General features: G+C 40.5%; 2 protein-coding genes across 2 annotated transcripts; one reads left to right on the top strand and one right to left on the bottom strand.

Annotated features, from left to right (window-relative positions):
- Positions 1 to 649: 649 nt before the first annotated feature.
- On the bottom strand, positions 650 to 18,564 carry CIR1 (corepressor interacting with RBPJ, 1). The gene is made up of 10 exons (XM_026052087.1): positions 18,461 to 18,564; positions 17,409 to 17,503; positions 16,803 to 16,876; positions 15,895 to 15,908; positions 15,749 to 15,804; positions 15,371 to 15,419; positions 15,031 to 15,148; positions 5,172 to 5,278; positions 3,707 to 3,792; positions 650 to 2,132 (listed from the first exon to the last, which is right to left on the bottom strand). The coding sequence occupies exons 1-10, from the start codon at positions 18,530 to 18,532 to the stop codon at positions 1,409 to 1,411; spliced, it is 1,395 nt and encodes a 464-aa protein (XP_025907872.1). The 5' UTR covers positions 18,533 to 18,564; the 3' UTR covers positions 650 to 1,408.
- Positions 18,565 to 18,663: 99 nt separating this feature from the next.
- Positions 18,664 to 25,419, top strand: SCRN3 (secernin 3). The gene is made up of 7 exons (XM_026052054.1): positions 18,664 to 18,837; positions 19,079 to 19,260; positions 19,546 to 19,745; positions 20,447 to 20,659; positions 22,276 to 22,438; positions 22,779 to 22,959; positions 24,273 to 25,419. The coding sequence occupies exons 1-7, from the start codon at positions 18,664 to 18,666 to the stop codon at positions 24,426 to 24,428; spliced, it is 1,269 nt and encodes a 422-aa protein (XP_025907839.1). The 3' UTR covers positions 24,429 to 25,419.
- The last annotated feature ends 2,152 nt before the right edge of the window (positions 25,420 to 27,571 follow it).

The following is a 27,571-nucleotide window of genomic DNA, read 5'->3' as shown; positions in this document are numbered from 1 at the left end:
TGAGTCAGTCCTCTCTTATGCAGAGGAATAATAAATTGTGCGCAAGAGTTGCTGTTTAGATTAAGCCGAGGAGGTCTCCGGTAGTGCCCTCCTGCTCCCTCGGTGCTTTCTCGCAGACGTTATCTCTAGGCTCTAGGGAGCTGTGCGTGCCCCGCACCTCACAGCTCCTGCACCAAGAGAGCCCGTCACAACGCCCGGCAAAGGCACTTGGAAGGGAACGGTGACGACTCCACGTTGCTCCCCCTTTCAAAGCCATGCTCAGTGCTTCAAACACAGGCCAGGCCCTTTCTACACATACTAAAATCCATCTGATATAGTTTTTTTTCTCTATGATGATTTTAGAAGCAGATGGGGACTGGTAATACAAGAAAGGCCTCATTCTTCTCATGGGCAAAACCAAAGCTGCTTGCCAGAATACAGAGTAGGATGACACCTTTTCACCCCAAAGAGGCAAAGAAACAGCCCCTTTGCAATAAGTACACCTCAGGAAAGTGCTGCCCTTTGCATTAGTACTGACTAAGAACACTGGCAAGGGTGCTAATTCTTACCGTTTTTAAACATGACAATTTATTTTGGAAGTTTATAACAAGGTTGAAGAAAATGGTTGACAATCATAAAGAAATATATATATATCTTTTTCCCCATGGAAACCAAAGAACAAATATTTACAGTAACTTTCTATCACAAACAATGAAATACCTTAAACAGTCGAGGCACTAAATATTCTTTTCATGTCTTGAGAGATTATTGAACAATAACTCGACATTGTACTGACATATATCAACAGGGGTTCGAGATGTTTAGATAGCCCTGACCAAGCTGTGCACCGCAGGAGGTCAAAAAAACGTTGGCTACACACTTATGTGAACTATGGCTCTCTGTTGTTTTAACTCATGAAATTGATCTCTTATGGGGAACTTTAGGAAAAAACGTTTCAGGATGGAAAAAAAAAAGCCCTCTACCATCTGATGTTTTGACACGTGAAGCAGTGATTTTATCCAGCTCTATCTCAAACATCTGTTATCATTTGAAATATCCCAGGACTCTTCCCAAATTACCCTCTGAGTCCCCTCACAGTCACACTGAAACAGAAATCATCATCGTCAAAACCTAGAGCGTCACATACTGCTCCGCAATATTTTAAAACACTAAAATCAAGTCTATGGTCTGTGACTTACTGCATGAATACAAGAAATACTTACCAACAAGCATATTTATACTGTAAGAAAAATACAGTAACATTTGTACCTAATTTACAAATATTCCCACATTATAGAAATTACGCTGTCGGTTTTATGTAGGAAATGAGAGTTACAGAGGTTGGAAAATGAGCAGCAATACATAATTGAGCCCTTGTTAAAGGTATTCATCAAAAATGGAGACATTTTTATTTGCACCTGTCCCCGCACTATCTGTTTTTTTTCCGCTCCCGGCTCCTGCTTCTGCTGCGCCTGCTGCTCTCTCTATGCTCCGCTTTCCCGCGCTTGTCTCCGTAGTGCGCTCCACATTTTCTCCTCTCCCTGTGCACATCTGCGCTGGGGCTCCTGGCTTCATTTCTCCTGTGCCGTTCTTCACCAGGGCTTTGACTTGGACTTTTTCTCACTTGTCTCTGCCTGTTGCTGCTGTGGCTTGTGCAGGGGCTTCTCCTGCTCCTCTCATCCGCGCTTGGGCTTCTGCCATCCCTCTCCTTTCTTTCAGGCTCTCCCTTGCTGGAGCTGTGGTGTCTACTTTTGGACTTTCTTTCCCCCTCGCAGGAGTTCCATTTGTTGTTCTCCGCCGAACTATCTTGCTTTAAAAGCCTATACTTCTCCCTATCTTTGTCCTTGTTACCGTGACTACTGGAGAGATCTTCATAAAGTTTTTCCTTGCTAGTCTTCGCCTTTCCTTCTGAATCGCTGCTGCTATCCTCTGAAAACTTGTCTTTTTTTCTTTTCTTAGAATACATCTTCTTTTGTGCTCCTTTATCTCTGCTGTCAGTCTCACTATCACTGCTGCTTCCTGAAGTCTCACTGGAGGATGAGGAAGAGGATCTTGTCTTATGTTTCTTGTGTTTACTTTTACTTTTTTTCTTTTGCTGCTTTTTCTTCCTTTTGTCTTTCTTTTTCTTTTTCTTTTCCAAACGATCCAATTTCCTTTTATTTCCAAAAATAAGAGGAGAGCAATCAGATATACTAAGACATGTTAAAATACGTCTGTATCTCGCACTACTTTACAGTAAATACAGCATTTTCTATAAAAGCATGTTGGATTTCTCTCCTTTCTGCAAAGTCATATTTTAAAATTTATGACCTTGAGTTCACCATAGCTACAATCCTCCTGTATTCCAGAATGGTTCTCTCTCCAAACAGGAGATAGATTAAAAAACAACAACAACAAAAAACTTAATTTAGAGAGAAAGCAAAAATGTGAGCATTCTAAGTAAGAATACATTTAGCAGTACTTTTCTTTAATGTCAACCTACTTTGGAGACTTTGAAAATAATTTGCTGCTTTTTGTTTGTGCACTTTTATAATAAAGAGATTTTGAAAATGAAAAATTGGCTATTAGTATTCATTTCCTAATAACTATGGAAACCAAAAAAACAGCTCTGCGGGCAAATAACAGTGATGTTTTTGATCATTTCTTTTGTCACAAACAGAAATGTATCATTTCTAGTCATCTTCTGTCATGAACACTACAGTGGCTGCTATTCAATTGCTTTTACCTATTTTTTGATTTCAGCCTCTTGCTGTCTGTTTATTCTTAACAAGGAATCAGTAACCAAAAAGTAAAAACACTTTTAGTGTATTAAAAAAATATGATTCCTGCCTGAAATGTGGAGGGCCTAACTATTCACTGAACTTCAGCTTGGAAAATATAAAGAATTGTAGCTTAATTGTGCTGGACCTGCAAGTTCAAATATTTTTAAATGACTCGGACTACACAACATTTGTTACTTAAAATTAATATATGTCCAGTATTTTCAGAGAATGATTATATATACAAACATAATATGTACCTAGCTACTCATGCATCTACCTATGCATTTCTTCCTTTAATGTTGAAAATTAACAGAGCCAAAGTGTGAGCAACGTTAATCACATGTAATCAGCTGGACAGAAGCAAGGCATGAAAACCTTTTTCTTGCAGTTCTCTGGAGAAATCACCTCGGGCAGCTCCCTCTGCTGGCTTAGCTGCATCTGCAAACCGCAACCCCCTGCCGCGGGGCAGAGCTGGGGGCTCAGCTGCACTGCCAGAGCTACCAGCTTGGCTACCTTGTAAGGCAGTAAGCAAGGACATGGCAGTTTTAATAATGGAAAAAGATGCTCTCAATGACGGAGTGCAAATAATACTTTAAAAGAGGAATTAACAATATTTTAAATGATTCGATACGTATATGTCATGCTAGAGTGCTTATTTCAGCATCAGAAATGAATTAGAAATAAAGCTCCAAGGGTATCAAAACTAAACTAAAAGACTCAGATTAAACGCCCCCCTCCCCCCCCCCAACACACGCAAACAATAAAATACCCCACCGAACTGATCAAGGCAAAAACATGCTGCATAATGCCATTTGTGGTCAAGTATATGTCAAATTAAAACGATTTTCCATGCTATTGCTAAATTCTGCAGTGGCACAGAAGATGTACAGACAAGCATGTAAATAAAGCTACAGTCTCAAAACCAGCAGCTATATAGAACCCCTCCACCAGGTACCACCCATTACCTTAGAAGTTTCTGTTTTTGTTTGGTTGACAGTGATTTTAAAAATTCAACTTCTGGATCATCGTCTCCTTCACTTGCGACAAATTCCTGGAAAAATGTAGTAAGATATTAGGTTCTTCAACAAAAATAGCCTCTCAAATCAGAGTTCTGTATTAAAGTTGACACTTCTCCGTGTACCTTACATTTCCCTAGGCACAAACACATTTGTATGACCACATCAGCTCAGAACACTATTTGATACAAAGAAGAAACCCATTTTGCCTCAAAAAGGAGATGCTATGACGCAGCGGCCGTATAAAAGAAGTTATTAGTAACATATGAAACACTACTGCTAGGGAGAGAAGCATTTCTAAAATAGTTGATAAAAAAGAGCAAATCTTGGAGCCCACATGATGTCCTAAAATAAGTCATTTATCATTCTTGGAGGATGGAGAAGACTCTAGTCCTACTCAAAGCCAAAGCAATTTAGGAACATTATTTTTTGCTGCCTCAGTGTAATGGTTAGGAAAATGGATGTTACAAACACCTACCTCTAAACTGTTACGTTATTTGTCTTTCGACGTTCATGAAATATTCTGGCAATGCAAAATTTTGTAATCACATAATCTATAAACAGTAACGCAATAAGCAAAGCAGATACTCAGAGACCTTGAATTCTTCAAGTCGTATGCAACTGGTGCAGCAGACAGCAGAGCTCTCTGCTGTGCCACACTCAGAAGGAGAAAGAGGATATAAAGGTAAAAAGCTCTTCCAAAAAGAAGAAAATAGAAAACAAAACCAACCATTCTCAATAATCCTTATATCACTGATAAATTTAATACTGCCCACATGCTACCTATCTTCTGGGATTAATACAAAAATACATCTCTGCTTAAATGCCAAGGAACACAAGGAGCTGTCCATTTACTCAGGCTTTTCGGGACGAGTGAGGGCTGCTGGTCACCCTGGTCACCTGCTGGCCGGACTGTCTTGCTGCATGAACAAAGGTTACTTTATGGGGACTCGCTCAAGCAGTGTATGCAAGGGGCTCGTTTTACATTTCTATTAAAGTACCTCCTTAGAAGGGTGCCTTGAGAAGCCTAAATAAAATCAATTAAATATTTTCACTCCAAATAACAACAGATGCAACAATAGCCAGTTAAGTCAAAAATCTTCATATATAAAATTTCTGTCAGCAATTGATGCGTCTCCAAGCTTCATTCAAAGGGTAGTAACACAGAATTCCCTTTAGTGAAAATTTTCCAGTCAGCCAGAGGGAGGTATTTAATTCATTAACAATGGGTTATAGAAATGTGACATTCTGACTAAAAGCAGGAAAACACAGCAAGTTCCTGGCTATTTTTCTGCTAGCATGGCTGTTCAGCTTTCCTATGGATATGCATATTGGAAAACATTAAGTAGCAATTCCCAAGCAATCACATTTAGATTTATAGACATTTTCAGCTTACTGGTAAAAAGATCATTACCTGTGATGGATCATTTACGGTCAAGTTTCTCCCCAGTACATTTCGTTTCAGTGCAAACCCACTGTTTCTCATCTCCGCTATTAGCTCCGAGGGGTGCATTGATGGCCCTGCTCACAAAAATCACAGTTTGAATGTATCATTTATATCTCTCTACCTTTTTTGGACTCCACAGTAGGAATTCAGTTGAAGCTTTGTTAAGTAAAATCACAGCTAAATCAACTCAATAATCTTCTGCTGGGCAAATAATCAGATATGATTTTCTAAAACAGCAGTCTGGAGATTCAGAATAGAAAATAATTGCATTTTTCTTTAAGAGCAAGGGGATTCTCTTATGTAACTTTGTCACATTGAAAACAATATATTTAAGTCTAGCAGTATATTTTTATTATACTACTAGATAGCGCTGGAAACCAAGAAAAAAACATATTAGCTGATACTTTGGAAGTACCTCCTCTTCCCTAGTGCAATGGGAAAATGCATTTCTAATATGCTACTAATATGGCATTTTTCATAATGAAGCTTTTTTTTTTCCACTTAAATGTAGCAATTAACCAACAAATTCAGTATATTTATGAAAAAATAAACAAACTATCCCCTTATTTACTCCAAGGCCCCCCAATTCTGCCAGGTCTTTAGGCTGTTAACTGTAAGGCTCCTTTTGCAAAATATGCAGTACGTTGCATTAGAGCAGGTATCTGGGATTAGGTGTTATCTTTGTTGGCAAACACCTCTATAAGAGTAAAATGAGAGACTTATTTTGGATCCTTCACCTTTGACTGCCTAAGTTACAAGCCCTGTAACTCACTCTTTTGCCCAAATTAAATACTGCCATGAGCAAGACCTCCCCCCCAGCCCCGATCAGATACTTTCCACGTCCCCAAGGACGCCCTCTTTGGCAGTCCCTTTCACTAAATGTACTTACCAGGTCATTCACTAACTTCACTGCCAACAAATTAGCAACACTGTGTGAAGTTTATCTAAATTACAAGGCATATAGAATGAAGCATGAGGCACATGGCTTCTAACACTTCAGTAAATTAAATGTAATTGGCAGAATAAGCTAGTTTTTTCAAATATATTGATTCTGTTTTGCAGGTTTGAGAGGTTCCTAGTTGTGGAGAAGAACAAAGCACACAGATTTCAGATATAGAGGAGTACTGAACAGAAGAGTAAACAGATTTTTTTAAAATACAGAAAACAGGATAGCACTTTCTCAAAAAAACAAAGATTCCCTGTTTTCCTGCACAACATGCTGCTTGTAGAAGGCCACTATCCATCAACTTGCAGAAAATTATGAGTACATCAGAAATCTAAAAATATTGTGTACCACAAAAATAGTTTTTTTCATATCTCCATCCCTTACTTGTGAAATAGTCTGTGAAGAAGCTGGCACGACCTCACGCAGGTGAGAAGGTCTTAGATAGGACTGTCATGAGTTGTCAAAAAGCGAAGCTACAGAAACCCTGTAAGAATAGCTGCCTGTGAGGACTCCTAACAACTACCCTCTCAGCATTTATCCCTCAGCAAACTAAAAATAAGTTCAAACTTATAATCTGTTTCATCATCTGTGTCTTATTCTTTCTGAAACAAGTCAAATGCAGTACCTTGCTATTTTTGAATATGACTATGTGTCAAGCTTATTTTCTGGAATTTTAATTTTGAAAGGAAAAAAAGAAAGCTTTAAAACTTTTCCAGGTGGGGCTTGTTTAAAACTAAAATATTAATCTTCTGTATAATCACAGAAGAGCTGTTTACCACACAGGAGAATCAATTCACTGCATGCTGAAATGCTGCTTCTCATACATTAAGACAAGTTCAGTTTTCTAGAGCTACAGTTACCTAAAATTTTATTAAGAGGTTTCAAAAAAGAAGTTCCACATTAAGAAACAAGAAAGCTTTTCTCTATTTTTATGACCTTTGTAATTTTCAAGATTAAGTGTTTTCATGCAAACAGACCACAGTTTCTTCCTTTTCCTTGCTTCTCACAGAAGTGCTTGCTATACGACTCCTCTCTCTTTTCTGCCACATGGGCTATTTTTTAGGTTAAAAAAAAATCCAGTTAGCTTAGTTGTGTCAAAGAGTTGGAACATAAAATCTGGAAACTCAACCCATTAAATGAAGTGTGAAAAAGAAATATTTTAGACTTGCATGAAGTACAACCTGAGCACAACCTTAAGTCAGCAGCTGTTGATGCATCTATGTAATATTCATACAATTAATAAAAAGAGCTGTAAATATAAGTTTTCTGAAGCTGACAGGAGCCTATAACGGACTGCAGAAGGAAGGATATCATACTACCATTTCTAGAACATATCACCAATTTGCCTGTATAACAGAGAGCACTCCAATTTCTCATTGCACTTAACTGACACCAAATTAACAATTGATTAATTCTAACTCTATTAATCATGGTAGTGTAGGGAGGGAAAAACATAATTCTGGATTTCAATTACAAAACGCCTAACTCACAGAAAGCTCCCCTACCCCATCCAATAACAAGCTCCCCAGCCCAGAAATTGAATAAATGTATAGCCAGGATTAACATTTTAAATTGTGTTCATATATCTCTTACAGATACACGTGCAAAGGAGGCATCTAGTGCTTGGCTGCTGCCAGGAAACGACTCCTCTCAGCAGAGCAACGCTGGCTGCAACTCACCACCCATTAATGTGCTTAAAGCCCATTTTTCAGATTACCCAATATTACACAACCAAGTGCTAAAAACTTCTTTTCACAAAGACTAAAAGTGATTAAACACCACTTTTTTCTTATAACAGTTTTAGTGGCAGTAAGGACAGAACCATAATGTTATGATTGCTGATAAGTCCAAAAATAGCACTTTTACTTCCCTCTCATCCCTTTGCAAAGCCTTGACAAAATCTGCTTGATTTACTGATAAAAGCTCCCACTGCTGTCAGCAGTGCAGAGGAGCAAACTCAATTATTCTTTGCAATCAATTAAGACACTAACCAGCTATGCATTCTGGACTATGTACAGAAAGTAAAGTGAGAAACAGTGTAACCTCTAGCCCTGCATATGGCAAAGGAAATTAGAGCATCCAATTGTACTTACACAGAGGTTGCAGTTATGTATTCACATAAAAACTGCTGAAAAATAAAGGCAGCAGATTCCTTATGATGCCATTTAACTACAATGGTTTGAGCTATACTTTAACACATGCCCATCGTGTGTATGTACCATCAAAACAGACATCATTTAGAACAGCGATGGACTTTTCTACAGCTTCCTTTTCCTAAGGAGGAGTTCTGGTATGGGATGGCTTTTAGTTTGTGTACGTGACCATGAGTCTAAATTAACACCATTAGACTTCCCTAGCCATTGTATGAAAAATATATAATTCATATGGACAAAAGTGTAAAATAAGTATATGGATACATCTGCTATCCATACATGAGTCTCATACACTACACACATATGTGCATTTATTATATACATCAGTGCACTCCAGCAATCATGTTTAACAAGTCATGTTGCAATCCAGGACAAGAGGCTTTTAGGGCTTAGTCTTTTTACTACCTAGATTCTATTGACAAAGCAGGGCTAAAGCACGGTGCCCGCTTTTGCTCCCAAGGCATCTGAGACAACATAATGCTGTAACTCTTCCAAATTTTAATTCTGATCTTCTATGCAGAACTGAACGTTTTGTCTTTAAAAGACAAGGCAACAGAAACAGTAAACAAATTCTGTCACTACATTCATAACCTTCTTATCTCTTCTCCCTACATCCCATAGGATCTTTTTCATAGAGTTTATACAGTAAAAATGTAAAAAAAAAAAATTACTGAGCCTAATTACACTGTATCTTCTCTGAACTTTTATAATTGCGGGAACAGAGGTAAGAAAGTACCCTTTCATTTATCTTCAGGACAGTAAGTCCCTACCATGACTACGTGATCCTGGTGCTGGTCACAGGAACACAGCGAATGCCCTGCACAGCACTGTCTGCACTAGTGCAGAAACACTCCTTTTCTACTAGTAATTTTCCCATCTATTTCAGAGAAGGCTGCATTCACACCATATTGAAAGCAACAGTTGCAGTTGGCATCAAGGGAAAGCGACAACTATAACAACTTTGTGACTCTTAATTAGCTTTATTTTGGAGGGGCTGAGGTTTCATTGACCACTGAATCTCAGCATAAAGCACCACATTTTGTTTGAGGTTTCAAGGAGCCTTGAGTTTCTTTTTACTTTTTTTCCCCCTAAGAAATAAAAATAATTTACAATATCAAACTGCTTTATGAATCTATATTTCTTGTTTAAATGCTAAGCACAACATTGCCAACAAAAATCTATATTTTATGCATTTACATCAAATACTGAGACTTCTGAAACCTAAATGGAGGATTATTCTAAAATGTGACAGTTTTGAGAGGAACGAAGGTTTTATTAGGGTTCCTACTGTTCACAATCAAAGCACTCAGCTGCAGATCATACAGGACAGGTTCATATGCTATGCATTTCTATAGATGACCTTTTATGTAAGTGTTCATGGTTAACATTTTCAAATATCTTTTTTATGTTATTACAGATTCAAGACAACACTTAAATCAACTCCGGTTCCCTGTCGGATAAAATGCAAGTTTTTATTTGGTGGAAAACAAGAAGGTACCATATTTGTCACCAAAAAAAGGCAGTGAGATTATAGATGCTATGTAATATGGACATAAACAGATACTTTTTAGTATTTCCATGTGGCTGATATTTCAGTGATCATTATGGATCCACGGAACACGCAGCCCTCTCTGCTCCCTGCGGCCCCGCGGCAGGGATGGTGCAGGGAGCCAGCGGGCCCTGCAGCAGGCGAGGCCGGCACAGGCCACTAAACAGCCCAGTAGCCTCCAGTCTGTGGTTTCAAGTGGCCACTTGGCTTCCTATTTATTTTTACATCCCAGTGTCTTCCCACTGGAACATTTACAAAGTTATTTCCCCATTTGGGACACCTGTCATATTTCATAAGATAGCAGTAAATTGTTTACAAGTAGCTTTTGTGATAAAAATTGCAAGCATTTAAGCTTGCATTGACTTTTAGCTATGCAACCCACCCTGGCTGAAAAGGACAGATTGCTTGCAGGAAAAAAAAAAAAAAAAAAAAAAAAAAAGAGGGGTATTTAATTTGCCTTAGCTTCACCTGGCCAAGGAAGTTAGGAGCAGTTCTGAAGCAAAATAACAAAACTATTTTGATTTTTTTTTTTTTTGCATAGAAAACCTGCAAGTCTCTGTTCTAGCAAAGCTGAAGGGTTTTGAAATTTTCATCATAGAATTTGATGAATTTCATCATACCTTTGCTTCTCCCTTCTATTCAAGGGCTACATGACTTGAAAACAACTTGAAAATAAGAAATGGGGTCCAGTGAAGAAATAAAAGGCATCCTGACTGGCAGTGTTAGGGTGGAGAACTATTCTTGTCAATAAAAAAAAGGAAAAATAATCAGCATGTTCAGTATTTTCTGCTACTCTCCTCTGTTGTTGCCAAGCCACTGACATCACTAATGCTGTCTCTGAAGGGACATTCAGTGAAAGTTGTATCCCATCCCAGAGAAATCTTCACCAGGCCCAGCAATTCTGGGGGTTGCACTCAGCCCTGCTAAGCTCCCCGATGCTCTGCATTCCTGGGCTTAGCGCTCTACCCCATCACTCGTGAATGATCCTTCCAGTTCCAGTGTCAGACACACTGACACAAGGGAAACAAGTCATCTAGTGTGGGATACTGAAAAACACACGCGGTAGTTCCCTTTTTGATTGAGTGCATTTATCCAACATTACTTTAGTTTACATCTCTGATTGGACATGCCTGTGTGTGTGCACTAAGTACAGAAGTGACACTTTAGAATGAACACATTTCCAAGTTTATGAACTGGCATGGACTACTGGCCTATAAAGAAATCAAAGACTGTGGCCTGAACTCCTCAAAAAGCACTGAAGTTCAATACCAACAGATGCTGGTTCAACCCTGGTGAATGATAAAAATTAACTATAAAAGTAGATAATCTTTTAGAATCCAGTAACCTGGTTTTATATTGAAAATAATAAATGCTTTATACATGAATATACACACAGATCATAGTTCCACCTTGCCTGAACTTTAGAAGTCAGGATTTCATCAGGGAAGAATATGCTAAATCAGTTTAGCCCAAAGCAGCATTTTGATTGCCTAATTTAACTTTGTAAAGGAGAAGCAAATCTTATAAGTTGGTCTGTAAGCCTCACAGCTGGAAGGTTCTAACACTACTTTGCAGTTTCCAGTGATGAAAGTAAGTTACTTTTTATCTAAAACTAAGAATTTCATAATGGAAATAATGCAGCACCAGGGGGTGCAGTTATCATGAAATAATTACACTCCTGGGAGATTACAGACAAGGCTGTACCCCAGGGGTGTGATTATCCCATGATAACCACATCCACGGAAAGTGCCTTATTGCAAAAATAATCTCTATTCACTGGTGAGATATTATTCAATAGGCAGTCTAATGGTAAGATTATTATTTTTTTTTTTTTTAGCATGAATTACCAAATAGATTAGTGAAACAGTCCCAGAAGCAGAATAACCAAGCCACCGAGCCTCACTCGCAGGTACTGCCTGCAACTGCTTTGCTGTTTGCTGCAGTCACGTATCTCCCACCTCCCAAGGCAGCTGTCCCTTCCCCCAGAGCTCAGCTCCGGCCACAGGCACACAGTGCTTTAGCCCTGCACTTCCACCAGGGCAATCTCAAGTCAGTGACTGCTCCTGGAGCCCCAGATGAATCCAAACCAGCAACGTCAATCACTTGATGTGCAAAAAAGAAAACTGCAACACAGTTCTCACATAAGATAAGATATTCCAAGAAAAACATGTTTCTGCTGAACTAAAAGAATCACAGCCTATAAGGCTTTTCTTTACAAAAATTACATGTTCATGGTTATTTTACAATGCTTGAAAAAAGCATACACTGATGACTAATAACTGCTCTTTTTCCTCACAGATAAACAGAACAAAGGCTTCAGATAATTCAACTATATCAGACACAGAAGTTTCATTTTCATTCATTTTTAACTCAAACATTTCCTTTGAGGCTGAAGAATCATCTGAGCCCAGATAAGACATACTGTTTTGCTCTCCTCCTGAGGGAAGAGAAAACTAAAACAAAACACATGCTGAACTTGCATCAAATGCTCTCAAACATTTTCACCGTGTGTTGAAATCTAACTGCCAAAGGAAACTATAATGGCAATTAAAATGCAATTGCACTCTTTTCAAATATCTGAGAATTATGCAAATAGGATTTTTTAAAAAGTACTTTCTAAGAGTCTGCTCTGGAAAAACTTGTGTGAACACCAAGAGATGCTGAAACAAGGAAAATTCTGCCTTGGAGCAGACCATAATGCAGCACAAATTCCTTGTTCTGCTCACCTACACCTTCCTTCCCTTTAACATGAGCTACTGGGTTTGACAGAACAGTTTCTGCACTATTTAAACTTTTTTTTTTTTTTTTTTAATCCAAACAGGAGTCTAAATTTTACTGAAACTCAGCAGCTTGAGCACTTAAAAATACGAAAAGATTTTTTAAAATATCCCTTTGTGGGATTTGTTGGCAATAAAACGTCCAACACTGTTTTCTTTACAGGTTAACTTTCTTCAGTAACATTTCTGAAAGCAGTGACCCTTCTACACAGGAGACCTTTAAAGACTTCAATGTTATTACGCTACTGATTCCAGGCACGCGTCTAACTGAGGTGTAAGATACTTCTGTGGTCCTCGATGCTCTCTGCACATGAGATGTTTCAGCCCTTCTTTAGGGCAGAATACATGCACCTGCTACCATTCCTGTTCTATTCTGCAGACAGAAGCACATTTGGGTAAATGCATAAAGAAGAGCAGAACAGCGAGGTGCAGAAGCACAGGACCAGTGAGAAGTCACCCACTGGATAACACAGGAGAAGCCAGGGCCATTTCTAAAAAGCCTCTCACACAGCAATTACTGTGCTATCAAGTCAATCACTTCCAAGCAGCACTGAGCTCTTATTTAAAACAAACAAACCCTTTAGATTCTCCAACTCCCTTAAAAAAAAATAATTTCTAGAGATACACAGGCTGATTTGGTTATGCTAATACATTTAGTTTCTAAAACTAACTGGAGTCCTAGTTAACTGATTATCACTCTAAAATTCTTTCCTTTTAATTCTTTATTATACCTTTGTATCTCTCAGATAACTGTATCCACTCATTTATGAGATGATGCTTACCTGTCACTTGCCTGACACAGACTAGGACAAGCTTTCAAGGAGAGGGTTCCTAGATACCCTGGATTCGCACATAGCCACGGTGCTTCCTCTGTGCATATGGAATTCTCCTATATTTCACGTAAGTGTAATTTAAATGAAGATTTAGAAAAGCCGATAAAAGGATTGCATGTCTTAGGTTGTCTGCTTTTTCTAACCTTTTATAAGTTGATCTAATTAAAGATATTACCATTTCCCTCTAAGCCTTCTATCTTCTATTAATTTAAGAACTTACAATTGTTCTCAACTTTATGTGCAGGGCTTTGCATGTCGTTTCCCTGAAAGGATGAAAGGGCAAGTAAGAGTATCATTACAGCTGACTAGTCAAATCCATGAACAGTGTCTTACAAATTATATATACAAACCTTGATCTGTCGCCCACCCTGCTCCTGAAATCCCGCCTCTCAGCCTGCCAGGAGGGCTGTGCTCTGCACAACACGCGCTCTGCAAAGCTCTGGAGGGGAAAGTGCGGCAGCACTTGCACGGTCTGGGGGCAGAGGTGGTTTTACAGCACCTTCCTTCGTGCAAACTGCAACGTATGTCTAAATCCCTCGCTCTAGACCCAGAATGACTGGAAAGCAACCCAGAGACCCTCTTTTTGACTAGCACACTACAGGATCAGGCACTCCACCCTTTAGTATTCTGAGGCTTTATCTCAAAGAAATAACATATACCTAAGTGGTCTAATTCCAAAGGATAAGACAAGATGTTATATGTAATAAAACTACGAGCTATCATGTAAAATGCATAAATGGAGGCAAGACAGCAAAAGTAAGTTCTTGCAAGACTGAACACACAGCAATGCACATGATCGTAAGCGCAACACAGAAACCCTGAAGACTCACTCAAGTCACCTGCTGCTGTTTTAAAGTATCAGAATTTTAAGAATATTAAAAATGCCATGATCTTGGGTTGATTTGTAAGAGAATTGTTACTACAAGCAAAGAATTTTTGATTTGAATGAATACCTCCACTCCTTTAAACATTACTGATACTAGACACCATATGGCTTAACTAACAGGAAAATAATAGAGGTAAAAATTGTAGCTCATGAAGCACAAAATGCTAAATGCAAGGAAACCAGACATTTGAAAAGGTAAGCTTCAATTTCTTGCCCATCTATAAAAGCATTTCATATGACTAATCAGTAAATAAAACAAAGGCTCTTTTTTTCCTCAAATGGTTTACAAAGATGTACTTGATCTATTCTGTTTCCATGCTGTATGCCAGAATTTGAACTAGGACAGTGTTTGACGGTCTATTCATTAATTATTTTTGTAACACAAATACTCTTGTTCTGCTACAAAAGAGTCTCATGGCAGCTTCGGGATTTCTGCCACACAAAGATCAAAGCAACACTCACGGCAATCTACTTTTATATCATGTTACTAACTGGAAAACTAGATCCCTAACACCTGAAAATAATTAACCTGAAATGGTAGTTACTACATTTAGAATAAAGAAGCCTTCTCCCCATTTCATCAACTATTGGAAATATGTTAAATTTACATCTCCCAAAATTTAAACCGACAAGTTCCTTCAGAATTTATAACCAAATTCTTTGAGAGAAATTCAGTGCCTACCTGAACCATCAGTAGAGACTGAACTTGCATTAATTCCAGAAAGGCCAAACAAAGGACATTCTCGATCGGTGTTTACATGACCCCATTTATGGCACTTAATACATCTCACATTCCGCACCTGAAAGGAGAAAAAAGAAACAATTGGTAGAATTTAGTTAACAATACAACTTAACATTTAGAGAAATGTCTGTGTTATTATGCAAACAAAAAAAAAGAAAAAGACTTTTAAACTCACTGAAAGACAGACGATAAAATTAAGAGAGTCCATGTGAATGTTCTGCAGTTAGATAATATTTGAAATAACCCAAGACATCCACAGAGTGGAATTTATGTAACTTGCCTGGATACCAAATGGCTGATCTCTGATATTCACATCATCCTTAGCATACCTGTTACACAAACCCAAAAAGAAAACACAAATATATCTTCAATCAAAAACCATACAAAACTACTATAAGTCCTGTTACTATTAAACGAGCATCCATTTCACAAACACATTTCTGGTAAGCATTAGCTTTAATATATTTTAAAAAATGAATATAAAATCCTAACAAAAACTAAACACTGAGGAAAGAGTTACAAATTTACAGATTTCACTCAGTATAAAGACAGGAAAGTATTATAAAAATGACTTATTTGAATTAAAAAAAAAGAAAAAAGGTTGTGAAGATTAAGAAAGAAAAATCTATTTTACTTGGATACAATCCACATATCTTACTTTTCTCGAGGGGCAACTTTTTGCCATTCAAATTTGTACTCAGTCTCTCCTTCTTGCTGTAAAATATAAAACATTGGAAGGTTGAAATTTATTACAAATTTTAAGTAATCAGAAAGAAAACTTAAAGAAATTATTTAATGACTTACCTCTTTATCTTCTTCTGTTACCATAAAAAAAAAAAAAAAAACATTAATTATACATGTAACATTCAGCTGGTATCTAATCTACAGTCAAAATAAATTAAGGTTTGCTATAAATGATTAAACTCCAGTATCTTCATTACAAACCCTGTAACACTAGAATCATCTTTTAACTGTATTGCTTAAATATACAAGCACTAAAAAGCTTTAAAGCTTGCAAGGGAAACAATGTACAACAGGACAGCAGGAATATCCAAGAACTGGCTGTTTGGCAAAGAGGGCTTTTTTTAGCTTCAGGTTCTCTACCTTAATGACTTTCACAGTCACTTTATTTTGCACAAAATAGCAGTATTAGAGGAAGCATTTCATTTTAGTAACTTCTCATTAGTTTTATAAACACATCTACTTTAAATTTAGTGTACCAAGTCTAGCAGATAAGCCTGATCTCAAGATAAATAAGTACATGCCTTGAATACAGTTAGAATGTGCTTCTCTGCCTGATTTATAAAACAGAAACTGTAATTCATGAAAGCTTTTTCAAGACTTCTAGCATACTTTCTAGCAGCTGTGAGCTTACTATAAAGCAAGTTACATTAAAATTAAACTTAATTCTTATGTTAAAAGGATCTCATAAAGCAACCAAAAACTTGTTAATAAAAATTAATGTGTCACTCACTGCATCACCCCCATGGGCCCTTCTTTTTTTTTTTTTTTTTAAATCTCTGTAGCTTCATATTTTTAAAATTTCACATGCCAGGGCAAGAGGCTATGAAGGAAATGCGTCTGTATCCAACATTCAAGAGATAAAAATTAGAGGTTGGCAGGGCAGGGCATCCCTCGACCTTACAGCTAGTGAAAGGAGAAAGGAGCCTGAGGCTCCTTCAGCTTCGCGATGCTCGAGCCCAGCACAGTACCTTTCTTTGCTCCAGGAGGAGCCTCGTACATGAAATTCAGACCATTCTTCACACGCTCATCACCCATAAGCAATCTAAATGAAAGACAGTTACACACATTAGTACACACATTCACATTAGCAGTACTTTTTAAAAAATAGACTGGAAAGGAGCACATGGACATTGTCACCATAACTGGGAATTCCTCACTAGTTAATTTCAACACCTGGAGTCCGGGATGGAAGAACTGAGGGCCCAGTCACCACTTCTCATGCTGCACTGCATACCAGTATCATGCACCTCAGCTGCAACGGAAACATAACCCTGTGTCCACAGAGTATGGAAGACAGATTTCTGCATGATCAAACATTGCTACACAAGTTCATCTGCTGCTCTGCTAAGTGTAACATACGGTGAAATGAATTAGATGAGTCACACAAACTATCTGAAAAACTGAAGACATGGTCAGAAGTGTGACCTTTGCCAAAGGAGATCCCAGGTAATGGGTCCCTGTCCTCTCCTGTCACTAAGAGGGGTAGGGGGCAGTGCTTCAGATAACGCACAGGGAGATGTCCTTGGCTGCCATGGGGAGATGGTAGGAGGCGTGTGATGGTTGCCTGTTCTCACCTGTTATCATAGGATTCCTGTTCTTTAAGGTACTGTTGCATTAATTCTTCTTGTTTCTTCTTGTCATATGATATTTTCTGTTCTGCCATCCATACCTAATTAAAACAAGAAGTTTCTACTTTAGATAAGGAACAACTTAAAGCACTCTTGTACGGGAAAGGCTGTGTGTGATGGACACATGGTGCCAGATACAGATATTGCTGAGAGATGTGCGGTTCCTCTCCAGATAATTCGATGCTCAGAAGAGCCAACCTGATGCTTGGAGTCAGGAAAAGGAGTCAGTTATATGAAGGTGTGAGGAAGCAATCTTAGAGTTTTTAAACGGTGATTCTTTATTTATACGGCTATTCTTTCCTGACTCTTCCTCCCCCTCAGTTAATATGAGTTTCTCCAAATCAAAACTAATATTCTGAGAAGACGCTACGGAATACACCTTTCCCGCGACCCTCGGTTTATATGGAGAGATGGGTATCACCTCTCGGTGGGTGTCCTGGTGCTGGCTGGGCAGGTGACGGGCACAGCTGCAGCAGGGCTGCGCGTGCCGGGAGCGCGGGCAGCAGCGCCCCGGCCTCGGCGGCGGGTCCCCCCGGCAGCGCCCCGGCCTCGGGTCCCCCGGCAGCGCCCCGGCCTCGGGTCCCCCTGGCAGCGCCCCGGCCTCGGGTCCCCCGGCAGCGCCCCTGGGGCGGGGACCCCCTGGCAGCGCCCCGGCCTCGGGTCCCCCGGCAGCGCCCCTGCCTCGGCGGCGGGTCCCCCTGGCAGCGCCCCGGCCTCGGGTCCCCCGGCAGTGCCCCTGCGGCGGGGACCCCCTGGCAGCGCCCCGGGCCGGGGGCCGCGAGCAGCCGCCGCCGCACACGGGCCCGCCCGGCCCTACCCCGCCCCTCTCCGGCCCGCTCACGCCTCGCTGCAGCCCAGCTACCCGCGGGCAAAACAAGCAGCGCCACCACAACAGCAACGGACACCGCCACAACGGCCACCGCCACAACCGCCACCGCCGCGTTTTCCCGAGCTCCGCCGCCGCACCGGCGCGGGCCCGGGTCGCCGCCACCGCTCACCTTCTTGATGTTGGACTTGGAGGCGGGGTGGAAGTCCTTCTTGCACATGAAGTTGGCGAACGACTTGCCCATGGCGGCGGTGCTGGTGCGGCCGCTGCCTCGGAACCTGCCGTTCCACCGCCCGCCCGCGCTGGGCCTTCCGGGGCGGCGGGCGGGCCTTCCTGCGGGGCGCCGCCGCCGCGGCCCCGCCTGCCGCCGCCGCCATGGCCATGGCCGCGCCGCCGCCGCCCCGCTCTTGCGACACCTTCGTGGCGCTGCCGCCCGCCGCGGCGCGGGGCCGCGTGGTCTTCGGCAAGAACTCGGACCGGCCGGCGGACGAGGTGCAGGAGGTGCTGTACGTCCCCGCCGCCCGCCACCCGCCCGGCGCCGCGCTGCAGGTCAGCACCGGGGGCGCGCGGGACATGGCGGCACCCGCACGGGGGCGCGCCGGGACATGGCGGCACCCGGCCGCACGGGGGCGCGCCGGGACATGGCGGCACCCGCACGGGGGCGCGCCGGGACATGGCGGCACCCGCACGGGGGCGCGCCGGGACATGGCGGCACCCGCACGCGAGCGCGCCGGGAAATGGCGGCCCGCCCGGGTGACGGGCCCCCTGGGCCTCGCTCTCTTGCCCGCAGTGCACCTACGTGGAGGTGGAGCAGGTGGGCGAGACCCACGCCGTGGTGCTGAGCCGGCCCGCGTGGCTGTGGGGCGCCGAGATGGGCGCCAACGAGCACGGCGTGTGCATCGGCAACGAGGCCGTGTGGGGCCGCGAGGAGGTGGCCGCCGCCGAGGCGCTGCTCGGCATGGACCTGGTGAGGTGCGCGGGGCGCGCGGGCCGGGCTGCGCAGCGGGCGGCAGCAGCGACGCATCCACGCTTTCCCGTACGGAGCTTCCGCTGCGCCGCGCTCGGCTCCCCCTTCACCGTCCCTTTCAACTCCGGCCCTCGCCCTGCGCCCCACTGACTTGTCCAGCTGCTCTTGCCCGTCCCGTTGGCACCAAGACACCCCTTGCCCCGCAGTTCGCAGCCCGTCGCGTCTTCCTATTCCGTGTGGTTGTGTTCAAGGTGTTTAATTCCAAAGGTAACGTCTTCCTCCTGTTCCAGGCTTGGACTCGAGAGAGCGGACACAGCTGAAAAGGCCGTTACTGTCATAGTCGATTTGCTAGAGAAATACGGACAGGGAGGAAACTGTATGGAGAGCCATATGGCTTTCACATACCATAACAGCTTTCTGATAGCCGACAGGAAGGAGGCCTGGGTACTGGAGACATCGGGAAAGTACTGGGCAGCAGAAAAAGTGGAAGGTATGGATCTCTTTGTTAGCCTTTTAAATATTTCCAGCGCACTGGAAATATGTGGAATTGCAATTAGCAGGTCTCTCCATTACCGTTTAACTAAAGCATCCAAGGAGCCTCCACGTACAAGAAGAGCAGAAGTTGCTCGCTGGGCCCGCAGTGCGGACAGGGCAGCAGCCTCGCAGAGGCGCTCAGCACCCCCGGGCACTGCCTGAGACCAGAGGAGCCACTCCTGCCCTCAGAAGGGAGGACAGCAACACGGCCAGCATGAGAACAGCAGCAGTGCTGCTTTTGAGCATGGTGGCAATCAAAGACGCCTGGTTGGGGAATACGGAATATTGCTGGGATCGGTGCGGTTTGTCCTAAAGATCAATTCACCCACCAGACTCGTAAGGAAGAGCTAAGTTTTGGGAACAGTGTAAGGAGGAGCATGTAGAGATGGGGAACGATCAGGATGGAACCCAAAAGAGGATGGCAGCAATGAAGGTAAATGACATGGAGCTGAGGCAGTGGGGAAGTTTGATCTGAGGATAAAAGCAGCCAGAGAGAAAAGGTGAGCGCCAAAAACAAACCACAAGATCACACAGATCTTGTAGGAAATTCCTAAATGCATCCTCTGCTTCGGTAAGCTAGTAAATTAAATGTAAAGAAAGGGCCAACCAAAAGCTTTTGATATACTGAAAGGTTTTTTTTTTTCACCTTAAAAGCAGGTGGTGTACGGAATATTTCCAATCAGCTCTCCATCACAACCAAGATTGACAGAGAACATCCAGAACTGAGGGAATATGCAAAGAACAAAGGCTGGTGGGATGGGGAAAAGGAATTTGATTTTGCTGCCACGTATTCTTATGTAAATACTGCCAGAATGACTACGTCCAGAGGCCGATACTGTGAAGGCTATAAACTTCTGAACAAACACAAAGGTATCATTCATGTGTTGTTTGTTTTTGCAGGAAATAGTGTTTAATAAGTTGCATTAATTTCAATCATAAACAAACATCTGCTGTGAGGTCATCACTCATGATTTGGTGAAAAACAACCTTTTTTTTTTTTTAGTGAACTGCTAAACTTTGGAGTCCTTTGCCAATTTTGGCCAGTTTGAGGCTAGAGAAAATAAAACATAGGTCAAATATCTAACACATAACAGCTACAGTAACGACACATAAAGGTCATACTATGGCCACCCTGTTAAATACCCCATAAGATCTAGTTCTGGACCACAGGCTAAACGTTATTACTGTATTTCTAAGAAAAAACTCTGGCTAAACCAAACTCTCAATCGCTTGGCTACTGACAGAACCTTATTTACTACTTATTCTATCCCTACTTGTTTACAAGCCTAAAACAATGACACAGCGTTCATATACGTATTTTGTGATTATTTTTGGGCTTCTGTAAGAGATTGTTTTTAAATCTTTGTGGTTTCATTATAACTGTTACTCTAACCTTGTGTGGAATAAAAGGATTTTCAGTACTCTAAGCAGACACCTTGGTTTGCTAATTACTAACTTATCCACATAACCTTCCTTCCAGACTTCAATAGAGGAAAGCTATTACTTCTCTTCTAACTGCTTCCACCTGGCAGCTTTTTGCAGCAACTCAAAATTGCATCTATATTCACTTGTTCATTTGAAATAATTAATCTGAACCAAAATAAAATTGCACCCCGGTGTGTTTATTTTGCTGAGCTCTATCACAGCAGTTTTAGCATGAATTACCTTTTGCTATCCTGCTCTGGAGATCATGTAAATCCTGCATTCATTTTGGGAATTGAAGGTTCTGAATACTGAAAGCATTTTCATAATACCTGTATTTACCTGCCTTATAACAATACTAAGGTTCTATCAGTGTTTTCATTCTAAATCCCTGTTTTCAGACATTTATCATGGCCATTATAAAATCACACTAGATATGCATGTGATCAGCCTCATATAACTTGGATTTATCCTAAATAGGTGCCCTAAGTAAAAGTTATTTGGTTTAGAGCAAAGGTAAAATCCCTGGTTTATTATTTTCTCCTTCCCAGCTTTTTTATTCATTCAGTGGCATTACATTTTTTCTAGACTATCTTTACCTTGTGAAGATCATTTTTAGATAAACATCTACATTCAAAAATAAGCACCTGCTTGTGAGAATACAAAACAGTAAAATAGTCTAGGTCAAAAATATGCAATACCTTCTTTTCTGCTAGACCAACTTGCAGCCAAAGAACAAACTGCTGCTGATTTTAAGATCTTTGATTCAGGTAGTTTGCAGATTTGTTGAATTCTGTGGCTTTTAAGTTATAAATTTAAAGTTATAAAGCTTATTAGCGCCTGTTCTTTAAAATAAATACTTTAGGGAAAATAATAATCATATGCTTAAATGTGTTACATTTTAAGGTATGCTGATAGAGTGTTTTTTATTTATTTACTGTGTACACAAACTAAACTTTTTATTGCCTATTAAGACAAAAAAGCAGCCAGTTTTAGACAACTTTCTGTTTAGTTGACAGTATAAACATTGCTATTTGTAAATAGCTCCTTTGTGTCCTAAACAGGCTCTATTAGTTCGGAAATAATGATGGAAATTCTTCGTGACAAAGAGAGTGGCATTAATATGGAGGGTGGATTCATGACAACTGGAAGCATGGTGTCCGTGCTGCCCCAGGAGCCCGGTCTCCCTTGTATTCACTACTTCACAGGAACTCCAGACCCTGAGAGGTGACGTAGAACAACTCGTTGGCACATAAAATTATGAATGTCTAAATGAAAAATATAGTGTAATTTCATCCAGTTATGTTTCTTTCATTATTTTTGCTGGAAAAATAAGTCAAAAGGAGAACAAAATGGATAGAGGTTCGAGGGGCTCATTGTGAACATTGCTCATGTAACCTAGTTGGTGAAATGAATTAAAAAGGGGTTAGGAGATTTTTTTTTGGAACATTTCTTCCATGAGAAGAAAAAGAAATACACTGAGGGGGAAAATTCAGCAATTTACTGACTCGACAATTCTAATAAAACCGTATTGGTAAAGGCTACCTGTTCTATTTTCTATTTCTAGGTCTGTATTTAAGCCTTTCATTTTTGTGCCCAATATAACCCCATTGTTAAAGACCAGCTCCCCTACATTTGGCCTTGATGATCCGGTTAAGCAGCAACCACGTTTTCAGACTAAGCCAGATCGAAGACACGAGCTCTACAAAAAACATGAAAGTGCTGCTGTCGTTATGGAAGGTGGCAAGGTATGTTGATGAAATTAGATTTCAGTGCAAGTGGTTTATTTAAGCTCCTTGCTCACATTTTGTTACTGTGATACCATTTAATACCCTTAAAAGGATGGTGCAGACTATTGTAATGCATCAAAGGCCAGTCATCTGGCAGATATTTTGTTGCACAAGTGCTGAGAAATTGTCATTAATGCTCTGCTGTAGCCCCAGGCTGAGCCTTGAGGCAAAAGCCTGAGGTGCTGCTTGCAGCAGGCCTGCTTGCAGGAAAGCAGGACACGTGCCCTGGCACTAGTCACACAGCAGCAGGCAGGTGGGCAGCTCCTGACAGCAGCACTTAACCCCTGCTCGCTGCTCTAAACCCTTCCGGCTGTGCTCGGTACCAACGGACCTGCCAGGCACTTCACGTAACGGCAGGCCAGCTTAAGAAAAAACAGTGGTTTTGCCTTTTACTTAGATTTCCTTGACTGCCCCAGGCTAAATACTACTGATTAATGACTTATTTTATAACCAAGTTGTAACTAACCTTAACAAGGATATTGGATAGCATGGGATGTCACTTCTGACGTCAGTGAAATTTAAAAGGCTAATCACTGAAAATTGCAAAGCGACGCAGACCTGTTTTTCTGTTAGAAATAGCTTTCCTTGGTGCAGTTAGCTGCCTTGTCCCCATCATCCACGCAACCTTCAACTCCTGTCATAAAGGCAGTTCCTTTTACCTTCCAGCAATATATCATGCAGGCCTTTTTTCCCCCCTCCTTTTGCTCCCCACTCTTTTTTACTCCTCTTTCCCTTCTTCTCCAGTGCTGACATTTGCTCTCCCATTCACAAAATCACCATCTCACTGACAGTCATGGTGTTTCTGTCACTAGTACATCCTCTCAAGATTAGTGGTATCACCAAAAATACTAAGCACTAATATCAGCTGTCATTTTGAAACATACTTGCAGTGCAAAAGTAATGTGTATTAAAGTAACACAGTAGATACAGAGAATGTAATTCTGCTGATTGACACTTCCATGTTGCCAACTATGAAACAGAAACATTTAAACATTATTCTGAAGTAACCAAAACAATGTGTCAGTAACAGTTTCCAACAGAGAAACTTCCACATGTAGAAAGACACTAGAAATGAAACTTAGAAGCAAATATCAGTGCACAGTCAGGGAGATTGTTCCTTAAACTGTTGTCTCTCTCCTACTTCTAAGCTCTAATCAAAGACTGAAAAAGTTCTTGAGCTGAAAAGATAGCCAGACTTCAAAGTTTTGTTAGGGTGAACACTACATAGCCCTGCAGAGCTTTTGGTGAGATACGGACTCTTCTTTTTCCAGGCAAAAGGTAAAAAGATGCTGGAAGAGATGCGGCAGCTGGAGAAACAGAAAATCAGTGAAATGGAATCAATCCTGCAAAACAGCTGTCTCGACACTAGCCAAGCTGCTAACCTTTTCCCACAGTGTGTGGAAGAAGAACTCAAACTATATATATAAAGCTATTATGTGAATGCAGCATAGTTCTGCTTTGCAATTAGCTCTTCTAATTAAGGGTACCTATAGATTATATGTTATTTTTCATCTACCAGTTACCATGGAACATGGGTGTCAGAGATGTGCACTCATGTTGGGGGCAAACGGTGGGAAGCAGTGCTCACAGGGCTCTGCAGAGGAGCCAAGCTACCTGACTGACGCACTTGGACAACATGTGGCCCACTAGAATCCCTTCCTTGGGTGAAAAACACCAGCCCTGACCTGGGCAGCTCCCTTCCAGCTGTTATGTGCTTGCGTAGCTTTTATGATGATGATGGTTGTAAGGACAGAAGAATTTCATATTCTAGGAATTAAAATGGTAACGCTGGATGACTTCCTAAAGTATGGAACTTGCACCAAATAAAGGGAAAGCGATACGTAATCACAGTTACAAATCAGTGACTATTGTAAAATAACTTGTTATGAAATCTGATGACATAAAATTCAGCAACTGAAGCGTCCTGCATATTACCACAGTTTACTTCCCACTTTCCCATCTCCTTACCTTGCTCTCCCTTAATCTGAAATATATTTATTTACAGGCAATATGACTATTGTTAAATTAATTCTACATTATTATTAATAAAATTAACACATCATTATTGTAATTCTACAATCCCACTGGATTGTTTTGAAATATCTCTTGAATGATTACATTTTTAAAACTGAGGAGCAAGAAAGAAGAGGTCAGCATACCCAGGGATATACAGTATTCATATATTCAGCGTAAAATGCAAAAGGACTTATAAACTTTACACTTAATATTCACGCTTTTAACTAGAGCTTATCTTGCCAAGAATGCTAGTCAAGGAGTTGATTAAACACAGCTTTTTTTCTAGCCAGGATTTCTTCCTTCCTGATTGTGCACAGAAGTACTGGTCTGTCACACTGCTTCCCTAGCTAGACAGCCAAAGATGCATTTCTTCATAGGCATGTGATGTTAAGAGAATTAAGTGTGCAGTTACGTCTTTGTCTTGGACAAGTGCTTGGACACTGCACTGAGCTGATGCTGTCTTTCTTCTCTCTCCCTTTTTTTTTTTTTTTTTTTTTTATTTTCCTTTAATGACACTTGATGACCTCTGAGGTCCCTTCCAACCTTGGGCATTCTACGATTCTATGACACTCGTGTTTGCTCAGAAGAAGAGTTGGTCTTCAGCCAACTTAGCTGTTAGCAGTTTTATTCAGTAGCTTGTCCTTTTGCATTTTTGTGTTCTTACATAGATAAAATGTGATGAAATAGAGTCTGGCTCTAGAATATTTTAGATTCTGAAGATGTGGATACAGAAATCCAGTGTTCTCATTTTCTAAGTTGTTCTATAGTCCCACAGGGGAGAGGAAAAAAGGCAAAAGAAATACATGCACAATTAGCTCTGCAGAAGGCTGCTAAGTGAATGAGAAAATAAGCTTGCCAGAATTTGTTCTTTCTGATCCTACAGGGAATTAGAGGTTAAATTAGGATACCATGTTCAGATCCATAACAAAAACATAATGAATTGGTAAAAGATCTTCAAACTATTTTTATAGTTCCAACTGATGTACTTTTTACTAAGCTGTGTATCAAATGGCTGTAGCAAGTTCGATCATCTACAAAAGTAGAATCAAGTCTCACTGTGAACCTTTTCTGTCTCACTGACAACAAAGTTTCCTAGAAGTTCAACAGGACGCTGTGTGCTCGCCAACTGGAAGATATATTTAATAAAATGTGGTATTTACCTGCTTTCCTCATGGATGTTTGTGTCTGGCAATCATTTGTGTCCTTGGCCTATTTTGGATCATCCGCTGTCTCGCTCTTCAGTAAGTTCAAAGACTGAAATAAATGCTAGGCAAAGCTCTGGAGTCAAGTGTACAGGTAGTTGAGCAAAATTAGACTGCACACCTATAGAGCAATGAGAGCACTGAAGGTGGCACAGCAAGCCCTTAATCACAGCACTGCTGCTTAATTGCAGCCCAGTAATTAACCAGTGTGTTAATAGTGCACATTCAGTGCAACATACAAAATGGCAATGAAACCAGCATTAAAAAAAAAAAAAAAAAAAAAAAAAAAAAAAAAAAAAAAAAAAAAAAAAAAAAAAAAAAAAAAAAAAGACACCTTGTTCTGACAAGCAGACATTAAATATCATAATGTCCTCCAGAGGGCAATCTTTGTCCTTTTTTAGTTTAGAAAAGTATATCTCAGTTTATTTAAAAAGAACTATATCACTACTCAAAAATGTGCTAAAAATATTAAGTAGAAAATTAAAATTTTCATATCTACTCCTATCTATTATAAGAATTATATAGAGATTACTGCTAGGAAAAAAAACAATTCACATTTTTCATTGTGGAAACCCCTGTACTTACATGCTCAGTGGATGCTTTCACTGACTTGTAACATGTGAATTAAATGAGATTCAACCCAAGCCAACCAATTTTCAAACTGAAAAAAAATCATCACTGAACTCATCTTTAAAACACAGCTATTTCTGATCACTAAAAATTCACACATAAAATTTACATTCATAAGATCAACTACTTGTAACACTTCCAACACTTTCTGATGCTGTTAGAAGCAAATACTTATCGGCTGTTATAAGGGTTAAATAACTTCCTAATATCAAAGTCTACTTTAAGCTTCCAGCAGGACCTAACAATTTAGATATTGGATTAAGTTACTCTGCATTGATTCATAGATTCCTTAGTCAACAATATCAATGGTGTGATTACCAGCAGTCACAACATTACGCAGAATTTAATGTCACTTAAACGTGTTCACTTCATTAGATTTGTAACAAGGAGCTTCCACAAACACACATTTTGACTGATTTCTTACTTACAAATAGGTACACATTGTTGAAATGTAATCAAAGCAAGGATAGCAAGGGTAGGATTCTGGTGAAAAGGAGAGAAAAGAGAGAGCAAGAACAGTGACTACATGTAGGGCTGGGCAACTGAATTGAGAGCAAATTCTTTAATCCTCAAAGAATTTTCCAAATTCATAAATATATATATATTTGATAAATAGACAATGTGAAATTTTCTTGGAGATCTGAATTAGCTTCTCACTGGTTTCAGTAGCAGACAGTCTGCTAGAAGAGAACTGTTATCTTTAATGTGAACACTCGTGAACA

Source organism: Nothoprocta perdicaria, unplaced genomic scaffold, assembly GCF_003342845.1.
Source record: "Nothoprocta perdicaria isolate Ctin4 unplaced genomic scaffold, notPer1 scaffold_83, whole genome shotgun sequence".
NCBI classification, from domain to species: Eukaryota; Metazoa; Chordata; class Aves; order Tinamiformes; family Tinamidae; genus Nothoprocta; species Nothoprocta perdicaria.
Note: the sequence above shows the minus strand (reverse complement) of the source record. Positions and strands in the feature narration are given on the sequence as shown.

Coding starts and splice junctions, on each gene's coding strand:
- CIR1 (XM_026052087.1), bottom strand. CDS start 18,532: ATGGGCAAGTCGTTCGCCAACTTCATGTGCAAGAAGGACTTCCACCCC. Junction 5,279..15,030: donor AGTCTCTACTGATGGTTCAG/GTAGGCACTGAA, acceptor TTTTGTGAGCAG/GGCCATCAATGCACCCCTCG. Junction 2,133..3,706: donor CAAAAACAGAAACTTCTAAG/GTAATGGGTGGT, acceptor TGGAAATAAAAG/GAAATTGGATCGTTTGGAAA.
- SCRN3 (XM_026052054.1), top strand. CDS start 18,664: ATGGCCATGGCCGCGCCGCCGCCGCCCCGCTCTTGCGACACCTTCGTG. Junction 19,746..20,446: donor GGCAGCAGAAAAAGTGGAAG/GTATGGATCTCT, acceptor CCTTAAAAGCAG/GTGGTGTACGGAATATTTCC. Junction 22,439..22,778: donor GGAACTCCAGACCCTGAGAG/GTGACGTAGAAC, acceptor TTCTATTTCTAG/GTCTGTATTTAAGCCTTTCA.